The sequence below is a fragment of the Petromyzon marinus genome, chromosome 38, assembly GCF_048934315.1.
Source record: "Petromyzon marinus isolate PM22_M1 ecotype Great Lakes invasive population chromosome 38, UKy_Petmar_22M1.pri1.0, whole genome shotgun sequence".
In the NCBI taxonomy this organism is placed as follows: Eukaryota; Metazoa; Chordata; class Hyperoartia; order Petromyzontiformes; family Petromyzontidae; genus Petromyzon; species Petromyzon marinus.
Window position 1 is genome coordinate 5010088 of NC_133704.1, and position 11578 is coordinate 5021665.

Below are 11578 nucleotides of genomic sequence, written 5' to 3' on the forward strand. Positions count from 1 at the left end.
GAAGTCGATTGGACATACGTGAACAATAGCTTCATAAGGATCATCGGATTCCTCCTCCAGTATAAATGAATATTCAGATTGTCGCAGCATAGTTGTGGGGTCGCGATTTGGCGTGGGGTGGGGGGGGGGGCGCGTTGTTCCCAGTAAACATGGAACGTGTGGCCCAACGTTGGGCCACGCGCCAACGGTGAGCCCAACAGGGGGTTGCTCTGTGCAATCCCAATTGAGTAATTTGCAGGTAACTCTTGCAGCGGTGGGATCTTTGACCGACACCGGTGACATCGCGCATGCGCGTGCGTGTGTGTGCGTGTGTCTTAGCTCCCTCGACCGCGTGCGGAAAGACGAACTTGACGATGAAAAGTAGTCACGTAGCGACGTGGCCTACGTGGGCCAGGTCGCGCGTAACTACCCAGGTGAGAGGGACGAGGATGAATCGAATTTCCATTTTCCATGGACATCGGTCTGCCAGTTAGAGGGGGTGACGATTCGCGTGGCGTCGAAGGGAAGACCTCTGGGCAGATGGTGGAGGAGACTGTCAGGGCAGAGTAATGGATCCCTGTGAGTCTTTGGGGGTATTTCTCTCTTCGTCTATGGGCCTCTGTGTGAGTCTATAGGTTTCTCTGTGAGTTTATGAACAGGTGGTGAGATTCTGCTGGGGCAGATGTATGGGCCTCTGTTGTGAGTCTGTGAGTCTCTGGGTGAGCCTGCGGGTCTCTGTGTGAGTCTATGAACAGATGGTGAGAGATGGTGAGATTCTGCTGGGGCAGATGTATGGGCCTCTGTTGTGAGTCTGTGAGACCCTGGGTGAACCTACGGGTCTCTGTGTGAGTCTAAGGCCAAGTAGTTGGTGATGGAGGCTGTCAGGTCAGAATCTTGGGAAGTCGCCGCGCGTCTCCTGTGCAGCAGCTGCGGGATCTGGCGGAGGGCAGAACGCGTTGGCACGGTGGTGGTGGCAGCAGTGATGGTGGGGGTGGTGGCAGTGATGGTTGGTGGTGGTGGCGGTGATGGTAGCGGTGGTGGTGGCGGCTTTGCTGGTAATGGTGGCGGTGGAATCAACAACGGCTTTGGCCACGATGATGATGCCGCGATATCGATAAAATTGTGTACGTTGAACTTCTTTCGCACCGTACGTAGCCAACCGTGCTAATCGTAGGTGCGGGGAAGGACAAAAAAAAAACATGGCATGCAAATGAGATTGCTCATCTGACAATTTGGCCGAATGAGCCACACACACAAACAGCTGTGCACGCGTAATACACAAAATAAAATGCAAAACGAACTTTTTCGATTATTTATCAGAATCGCCAGGACGAGTCGTCACGATTCATCCAGCCAGTGTAGCTGTGGTGCGTATCTTGTTACACGCCCGATCATTCTCGAGTAACGCGTTACTTGCAGTAACATTGCATAACATTGCATAACGCGAGGGGAGGGGTCTAAGGCGGGGTGGGGTAGGAGGGAGGGAGGGAGGGGTGGGGGGATAGAGGGGTGGGGGGGATAGAGGGGAGGGGCTGACCCCCTCCCGACACCCCGCCCCCCAGCAGTCTCTGTGCGTGCTGTCCAATTTCGCAGTGTAATTACGCGTGAGTGTGATCGTGTAATTCCTGACACTATACTTGCATGTGTGTGTGCGCGCGCGCGTGTGTGTGTGCCTGTACTTAACTTGTTACACGCTTGTTTATGTACGTGTTTGTGTGTGGGGAGACAAAGGCGGCCGGGCGTGGTTTCGCTCACACCCCACCTCCACCCCTCCTCCACAGTGCGTCATGTTGACCTGGATAGGTGCTCGCTAACAGCACTTGCCCCCAAAACCTTTGTTGTTGCGTCTGTTGGGGTGAAGAGCGATGGCGCAGTGGTTAGCGCGATGGGCTATGAACCTGCCGTCCCTGAGTTCGATTCCCACCCCCAGACTAAAGAGTTAGTAGCGAGTGAAATCTGAACGGGCGCTATGTCTCCCTTAAGTCGACTCAGGACTTAGTTTTTTTTAACGAGAGCCTGGCGCTGCGTATCAGCTTCAACACTGGGGAGACAAAGGCGGCCACGCGTGGTTGTGGCCAGTGCTAGGTTTATTTGGTGCTCGCTAAGCAGGTCATGAGGATGACAGAAAGGGGATTGCTATTTTGTTTTTTGTGTGTTAAATTGCTATGTGTGTGTTACATTGGTCTGTGTGTTTGTGTGTTAAATTGGTCTGTGTGTGTGTTACATTGGTCTGTGTGTGTTAAATTGTTATGTGTGTGTTACATTGGTCTGTGTGTTTGTGTGTTAAATTGGTCTGTGTGTGTGTTACATTGGTCTGTGTGTGTTAAATTGGTCTGTGTGTGTTACATTGGTGTGTGTGTGTTAAATTGGTCTGTGTGTGTGTTACATTGCTCTGTGTGTTTGTTACATTGGTCTGTGTTTGTGTTACATTGGTCTGTGTGTTTGTGTGTTAAATTGGTCTGTGTGTGTGTTACATTGGTCTGTGTGTGTTAAATTGGTCTGTGTGTGTGTTACATTGGTGTGTGTGTGTGTTAAATTGGTCTGTGTGTGTGTTACATTGGTGTGTGTGTGTTAAATTGGTCTGTGTGTGTGTTACATTGGTGTGTGTGTTAAATTGGTCTGTGTGTGTGTTACATTGCTCTGTGTGTTTGTTACATTGGTCTGTGTTTGTGTTACATTGGTCTGTGTGTGTGTTACATTGGTCTGTGTGCGTGTTACATTGGTCTCTGTGTGTGTTAAATTGGTCTGTGTGTTACATTGCTCTGTGTGTGTTACATTGGTCTGTGTGTGTGTTACATTGGTCTGTGTGTGTTACATTGGTCTCTATGTGTGTGTGTGTTAAATTGGTATGTGTGTTTATGTGTTACATTGGTCTGTGTGTGTGTGTTAAATTGGTCTGTGTGTGTGTTAAATTGGTATGTGTGTTTGTGTGTTACATTGGTCTGTGTGTGTGTGTTAAATTGGTCTCTATGTCTGTGTGTGTGTGAAATTGGTATGTGTGTTTGTGTGTTGCATTGGTCTGTGTGTGTGTGTTAAATTGGTCTCTATGTCTGTGTGTGAAATTCCATGTGGGGATCTCGGTCGTGGCGTGGTTAGCGCACTGCGCTACGAGCTTGGAGACCCGAGTTTGATTCTGCACTCACGACCATTACGAGCAGTGGCGAATATTTTGAACCGCTCCTGGGCCTCCCCTAGGTCGACTCGGCCTTAACATCAGTAGCTGGTTGCCATGTGAGAATATCAGCATCGGAGAGACAAAGGCGGCCGGGCGTGGTCCTCCTGGCCACACCACCCCCTCGAAGTGCAGGGTTGGTGCTCGCTAACAGCACTTGCCCAACATTCTGTTAAAGGCTATACGGGGGGATATTTGTATTTCGCCATTGTGTGAAATTCCCTGCCAATTAATTATAGAATTGTTTTCCAAAACCACGTTTATGGAAAGCACCACATACATTTATACATCGATAAACAAAGACAAAGCCCTCCCGTAGAGCCTTTAACAGATTGTTGGGGCAAGTGCTGTTAGCGAGTAGCACCTATGAAGGCCGGCACCGCATACAAGAGGGTGGGTGGCCAGCACCACGCCCGTCCGCCTTTGTCTCCTCAGTGGCGATGTTTACACATCGCACCAGGTACTCATTTGAGGCTGAGTCGATCGAGGGGAGGCTCAAGACCGGTTCAGATAATCATCACCGGTGTTGGCCGTGAGCCGGGTTCGTAGCGCAGCGCGCTTGGCACAACACAACTGTTCCCCACACACACATACATAGAGACACACACTGACACACATAGATATCACACACAGCATCCGGAACAATAACCTTCACAGACAACACACACATCACACCACAGCACACACATAGCGCACACATAGCACACACATAGCGCACACACGGACAGTACACAAACCACACCAAACACGCGGTGATACCGCAACACCCCCCCCCTCTCCCCCCCGCCACCACCCCTCACCCCCGCCCCCACCCCTCACCCCCGCCCCCCCCCCCCGCCCACCGCACCCACCCCTCACCCCCACCCTCCCCCCCGCACCCACCCCGCGCCCCCGCCCCCCCCGCCCCCCTCAGCCATGTTTGATGCGGCGCGAGCCCGCACCCCGCAACAGCCACGGGGAGAGATGGTGGTGGTGATGATGGTGGTGATGATGGTGATGGTGGTGCTGATGGTGGTGCTGATGGTGGTGCTGATGGTGGTGCTGATGGTGCTGATAGTGGTCCTGATGGTGGTGCTGATGGTGGTCCTGATGGTGGTCCTGATGGTGGTGACGGTGGTGCTGATGATGATGGTGCTGATGGTGGTCCTGATGCTGGTGGTGATGATGGTGCTGATTGTGGTGCTGATGATGATTGTGGTGAGGATGGTGATGGTGTTGATGACGATGGTGATGCTGATGGTGGTGCTGTTGGTGCTGATGATGATGGTGCTGATGATGATGATGATGGTGCTGCTGATGATGGTGCTGATGATGATGCTGATGATGATGGTGCTGATGGTGGTGGTGATGATGGTGGTGGTGATGATGGTGGTGATGGTGCTTGTGATGATGATGGTGGTGATAATGACGGTGGTGGTGATGCTGATGGTGGTGCTGACGATGGTAGTGCTGATGACGATAAGATTGCTAATAATGACAGTTATGGTGCTGATAATGATGGTGCTGATAATGATGGTGGTGATGATGCTGAGGATGGTGCTATTAGTAAGCCCATAGTGATGGTAACGTTGGTGGTGAGTTCGATTCCTGCTCACGGCCACCAACATCGGTGACAATTATCTGAACCGGTCCTGGGCCTCCCCTAGGTCGACTCAGCCTTTAATGAATACCTGATGCGGTGTGTAAACATCGCCACTGGCGAGACAAAGGCGGCCGCGCGTGGTGCTGGCAACCCACCCCCTCGTGTGTCCTCTCGGCCTGCATAGGTGCTCGCTAACAGCACTTGCCCCAACTGTCTCTTAAGGCTATGCGGGGGAGCTTTATCTCTGTGAATACGCCTGTGTGTCTAAGTCTGCGTGTTTGTCTATACGTAGGTCCCTGTACACATCTCTACGCGTACTCCTGTGCTTAAATCTGTCCCAGTGTGCCCCGTGAATGCGCTGTCCGGTACCACGAGGACCGATCGACCGCTCCCCCTCCACTTATCCCTCCCCCTCACCGCCATCGCAATCTCACTCCCATCCCTCTCTCACTCCCACTCCCTATCGCGCTCCTCCCTCTCTCACACTCCCATCGCTTCGCACCTGCTCCGCAAGTCAACGTCATTGGGAGTGATTTGCTGCTCAAATGAGCATTGAGGCATTGGTGTAAATGCCACATCGCTGATGCGCGACAGAGTCTGTGCATAGCGTAAACAACTGCTGACTCCACACACACACACAGAAAGGGGTACTCGTTTTATCGACGCCAGAGGGGATGATGGGCTGAGTCAACCCCAGGAGTTGAACTTGTAACTTTCCGATTGGGAGTCGCTCGCTCGACCGCTGAGCCACCGGTCCGAGAGAAGTGTTCCACGTTGCGGTTAACAGCAATGGCAGTGTGGTTGGCTTTGTGTGCGTGAGTGTGCGCGCGCGGTTATATCGATAATCGCATACAAAAAAACCGGTAGAAAAACAACAACTTGCCATTACCGGTTTTGCGACACTTCTAGACATTGTATGCATGTCGACCGGGCAGGTCGCGTGCCGTTGGGGTAAAGTGTGCGTGCTGCTACTCCAGCACCCACACTTTACACAGACGTCTGGGCTTGCCAGTAGCTGTGCCTGAGCTGGGGAGACCGCGGCACCACGCGGGAGCAGCAGTCGCGTGAGCGAGCAATTGCAGGTGCTGCGCCTTTACCTGTTTTTGCTGTTGTTGCACAGGCTAAGCCGACCTAGGGGGGGGGGGGGGGACCCGGGACCGGTTCAGATATTCGTCAACGACTTTGGGCGTTAGCGGGATTCGAACACGTCCAGTGGCCGGGTCCGGAGCCCGCAGTGTAGCCCTAACCACTGCGCCACCGCTCTCCACAACACACGCAGACACACACACAGACACTGCTACGTACGCAAATAAAAACATGTATACGTAGAGTACATGCACACGCAGACACAATGGCAATGGTCACACACGTGTATTCACACATACACAAAGACACAATACCAAGATCACCCGTATAGCCTTCAACATGCTGTTGGGGGCAAGTGCTGTCAGCGAGCCCCTATTAAGGCCGGTATGGTACACGAGGGGCTAAAGTGGCCAGCACCACGTCCGGCCATCTCTGTCTGCCGAGTGGCGATGCTTACACGTCGCACCCGGATACTCATTTGAGGCTGAATCGACCTAGGGGAGGCCCAGGACCGGCTCAGACAATCGTCACTACCCGTGTTGGTGGCCGTGAGCGGGAGTCGAACCCAGGTGGCTGGTTTCGTAGCTTAGCGCGCTAACCGCTGCACCACCGCTCCCTACACGCACATAGACACGCGCGAATACAAATATATACACACACACACAAAGGCACGCACACGCGGACACACACGAGCGTGGTGGACACACCACACAGAAGCGCCCGTATACAAAGATCACCCAGAAAGGCAACACCGACTCTGGGGTCAAGAGCTGTCAGCGAGCGCCTATGAATTTCTTCTGGCACTGTGCAGCGATACAGGGATGTTGTGGCCAGCACCACCACACCCGGCTGAGTTGTCTCACGCCACAATCAGGTATTCATTTAAGGCTGAATCTAGTTCAGATGTTCGACGTGAGTGGGAATTGAACACGGGGTTTCCAAGTTCGTAGGCGCATTGCGCTAACCACTTCGGCTATCGCTCTCCAAACACACACACACAAACCCGGAGACACACAAACACATATAAAGATCCCCTGTGTAGCTTTTAACGGGATATTGCGGCAAGTGCTGTTAGCGAGCACCTATTAAGGTCGGCACGACGCACGAGGGGGTGAGTGGCCAGCATCACGCCCGGCCGTCTTTATCTCCCCAGCGCTGATTTTTGTTTGTTATACACCGCACCCACGTACTCATTTAAGGCCGTAGAGACCTATGGGAGGCCCAGGACATGTGCTCATTAGCACTCGCCACTGACAATAGCCGTGAGCGGGAATCGAACTCTGACCTCTGGGTTCGTAGCTGCACTACCGACTTCCCCATTTGGGCTCAAAGACAAAGATCCCCCGTCTAGTCTTAACAGACTGTAGGAGCAAGTGTTGTTCGCGAGCACCTATGAAGGCCGGCACGCCACAAGAAGCGGTGGGAGGCCAGCACCACGCCCGGCCGCTTTTGTCTCCCGAGTGGCGATGTTTGCACATCACAACCAGGTACTGATTTGAGGCCGAGTCGACCTAGCGGAGCCCCAGGACCGGTTCAGATAATCGCCACTGGTGTTGGCCGTGAGCGGCAATCAAACTCGGATCTCTGGGTTTGTAGCTGCACTGCCGCTCCCCCATTTGGGCTAGCACACACACGTACAAAACACGGACAGACACAAACACGCACAGAGACATTGGCATGGATATACACACAAAGACATAAGAGACACAAATACAGACACGCATATAACACACACACAAAGACACAGAGGCACACACATGCACACTTACGCGCACAGACAAATAGACACACGCACACACATGACAGTCACACATGACAGTCACACGCACAGAGACAGATGCAGACACACACCATAAACTCATACAATGAGACATTTGAGCGCACGGACACTCACACACAAGACACAAATGCAAGCACACACGGACAGACACGCGCACACACTCACACCGTGACACACAAACCCAGGAACAACAGGAAGCGCGGAGTGAGACTGGAGGCTTTTGCGGATTTCAGTCTCTCGCCCGTGCCGAGCAGAAACAGCTGGGCTCCTCCAGCCCCTCCCCCCACCCCCCTTCCCCCCACCCCCCTCAACCCTCTCTACAACCCCCTCCTTCCATACACCCCCTCCCCTCGCTACCGTAGCCGGGTTATGCAGAGGCGGTTGCGATAGTGATGGTGGTCATGGTGGTGGTGATGATGATGGTTGGTTGGTGCTGATGGTGGTGTTGGTGACGACGGTTGGGTTGGTGGACGATTGGTGATGTGATGATGGTGGTTGGTCGGTCGGTGATGAAGATGGTTCGTGATTCTGAAGACGGTTGGTTGGTGATGATAACGGTTAGTGATAATGATGATGATAGTTGGTTGCTTCTGACGATGATGGTGGTGGCGGCACTGACACAAATGAGGCTACCGCATCGCGCAGACCACACAGAGAGTGAGACGCGCACACACACACAGACAGAGACAACAGGAGCAGCAGCAGGAGGAGGAGCAATGATGCTGTCGCTCACCGCCTTCAGATCCTGCATTCGGTCCTTCATGATGCCGGCAGGCGCAGCGGGTGTCTGGCTCTCTGCGCCTCTCTCTCTCCGTGATCTCTGCCACTACCGCCACTACCGCCAATGCCGCCGCCGCTGTCGTAGAAGGAGAGACGAACCCGGGGCGACGAACGGTGGGAGAGAGGGAGAGAGCAAGAGAGAGAGGAGGAGGAGGAGAGATGGGGGAGGGAGAGACAGAGAGAGGAGGGAGGGAAGGAGAGAGAGAGAGAGGGGTGGGTGGGGGAGAGAGAGGGTGAGCTGGAGAGAGGGCGGAGAGAGAAAAGAGAGATAAATGGGGGAGAGAGGGTTGAGGATAGGGAGAGATATAGCTTGAGAGAGGAGAGATAGAGAAATCGAGAGGGGGAGATAGGAGACGCGGGCAGACAAGAGATAAATGGACAGGAGCTAGAGGAGGTGGAGTGAGACGGGGAGAGAAAGAGAGAGAGCGAAGAGAGCTGGAGAGAGAAGAAGAGAGGGAGAGATATAGGGAGAGTGAGAGGGGGAGAGAGAGAACGGACACGAAGGGGCGTGACGATGCCAGTGCTGCTGCTGCGCTCCGGGAATCGATCGTTGCTCGGAATGAACACGCACGCGCAGGAGAGGGAGGGGAGAGCGGCAGAGAACGTGGAGAGGGGGGGGGGGTTTGAGAGCGTGGAGAGGGGGGGGGGCGTGGAGAGAGCGCAGAGAGAGAGAGGGAGAGAAAGGGGGGAGAGAGTGGAGCGAGCGTGAGTGCGTTGGAGATGGATGGGAGAGAGAGCGAGCGGGGAGGGGAGAGCGAGGAGGGAGAGGGATGAAGGGAGCGTGGAGAGAGAGGGGAGAGCGGCGCAGAGGGAGAGAGCGAGGAGTGGGGAGAGCGAGGGTATGGACGTGAATACGAACACGGGCACGAGTCGGCGAGAATGGATGCCACATAACGCATGCATGAATGTGTCTGGGAGGGTGGGGGTGATGGGGGGGGGTATTTCATTTGGGGGGGTGGGGGGCACGGGTGTGGGGGGGGCACGGGTGTGGGGGGGGGGGGGCGTTGGGGGGTGAGTTACAATGGGGATTCTTAACCGAAATCTCGGCTTTAAAAAAAATGCGTCAAAAAAATTGACATCCGTCCAGAGCCACGAGCTGACAATCGCTCGAGGGGACGGGGGTGGGTGTGTACGTGTCTGTGTACGTGTGTGTGTGTACGCATGTGTACGTGTGTGTGCACGTGTCTGTGTACGTGTGTGTGTGCGTACGTGTGTGTGTGTACGTGTGTGTGTGTGTGTACGTGTGTGTGTGTGTGTACGTGTGTGTGTACGTGTGTGTGTGTGTACGTGTGTGTGTGCGTACGTGTGTGTGTGTGTACGTGTGGGTGTGTGCGTACGTGTGTACGTGTGTGTGTGCGTACGCGTGTGTACGTGTGTGTGTGTTCGTGTGTGCGTGTGTACGTGTGTGTGTGCATACGTGTGTGTGTGTGTACGTGTGTGTGTACGCGCGTGTATTCGTGTACATGTGTGTGTACACGTGTGTATCCGCGTGTGTACATTATGTATGGGTGTGCACGTGTGTGCATGCACGTGTTCGAGTGCACGTGTCCACGAGTGTATGTTGAACTTTTTTCGCACCGTACGTAACCAACCGTGCTAATCGGAAGTGGCATGTATGTGCACGTGTGTGTGAATTACGTATGTGTTTGTCACGGATGCATTGGTTGTGTACTTGCCATTGTGGATGTGTGTAGTGGGGAGCGGTAGTGTAGTGGTTAGCGCATTGCACCACAAACTTGGCGACCCGGGTTAGATTCTCGCTCACGGCCAACACCAGTGACGATTATCTGACTCGGTCCTGGGCCTCCCCTAGGTCGACTCAGACTCAAATGACTATCTGGTGCAGTGTGTAAACATCGCCACTGGGGAGACAAAGGCGGCGGGGCGTGGTGCTGACCACCCACCGCCTCGTGCGCCGTGCCGGCCTTCATAGGTGCTCGCTAACAGCACTTGCCCCAACAGTCTGTTAAGGCTACACGGGGGAACTTTGTCTTCTTTGCATCCCTGTGTGTACGTGTCTATCCGCGCGCGCGCGCGCGCGGGAGAGATATCGTGTGTGCATAATAAAATGGGAGGAGCGGTGGGGCAGTGGTTAGCGCGATGCGCTCGGGGTCCGGCGTCCCGAGTTCGATTCCCGCTCACGGCCAACATCGGGGACGATTATCTTGAACGGGTCCTGAGTCTCCGCTGCACGCTAACAGCACGTGCCCCCAGCTTTGTCGTAAGCCTCTGTGTAACCCTGTACACACTAACACGCGAGTATAGGAATACGTGTGCGCGCGTATGTCTATATGCATTCGCGTGTGTGTGTGTGCGTACACGCATAGGCTTCTGCGTGTACACGCCAGCTTTGAAAATAATCATCATCACCACCACCGCGAGGTCGGTTAAATCCATGACGTCACCATAATCAGCATAATCAGCATCAGTATCAGCAGCAGCAGGAGCAGCCTAAGACGTGGCGACGTCACACAGCTCCAGACGTCACCACGCACTCAGCCGCGTCGCCGCTGCGCCTGGCTCGGCGGGGGTTCACAAATGGCCACGTCCAAGCCCTGGGTTCGTGACCGGGGTTCGGCCGCCCACGATTGATGCTCACACGCCGCGTTGGCAGGAATTGCTGTGCGGCTGCAAAGGGGCCGTTGCCTGAAACGTCGTCATAATTCCATACGTGTAATTACATTGACGAGTGTGTTGTGTAGAGAGCTGATATCGGCAGCAGGGCCATCAATGACTCACAGAGATCCATACGCTCGCATAGAGACCCATAGACTCACAGTGGGATCGATAGACTCACAGAGAGACCCACAGACACAAAAGATCCCCCGTATAGCCTTAACAGACTGTAGGGGCAAGTGCTGTTAGCGAGCACCTATGAAGGCCGGTAACGGTACACGAGGGGGTGGGTGGCCAGCACCACGCCCGACCGCCTTTGTCTCCCTAGTGGCAATGTTTACACACCGCACCAGCTACTCATGTGAGGCTGAGTCACTGGTGTTGGCCGTGAGCAGGAATCGAACCCAGGTCGCCAGGTTCATAGCGCAGCGCGCTACCCGCTACATTATCGCTCCCCACACACAGACCCACAGACACACACAAACACCCACAGACTCACAGAGACTGAGTGGTGATTAAACAGGGTTCTAAAGGGTTGTTAGTTAATGGTCTCAGCCCGGTCACAAATGAAACGCCCAGGACT

The 11578-nt window shown here is 54.2% G+C and overlaps 1 protein-coding gene across 3 annotated transcripts in view; it reads right to left on the reverse strand.

Annotated features, from left to right (window-relative positions):
- The window catches only part of LOC116950057 (syntaxin-1A), a 189856-nt gene extending 180969 nt beyond the window's left edge, over positions 1-8887 (reverse strand). Inside the window, exon 1 of one of the 3 annotated variants that reach the window (XM_032967465.2) lies at positions 8333-8885. In XM_032967465.2, the coding sequence (XP_032823356.1) occupies positions 8333-8362 (30 nt within the window). In that variant the 5' untranslated portion in view covers positions 8363-8885. Of the gene's footprint in view, positions 1-8332 lie in introns of all 3 variants that reach the window. The other 2 variants (XM_032967466.2, XM_032967467.2) reach the window with 2 other exon arrangements.
- Between the last annotated feature and the right edge of the window lie 2691 nt (positions 8888-11578).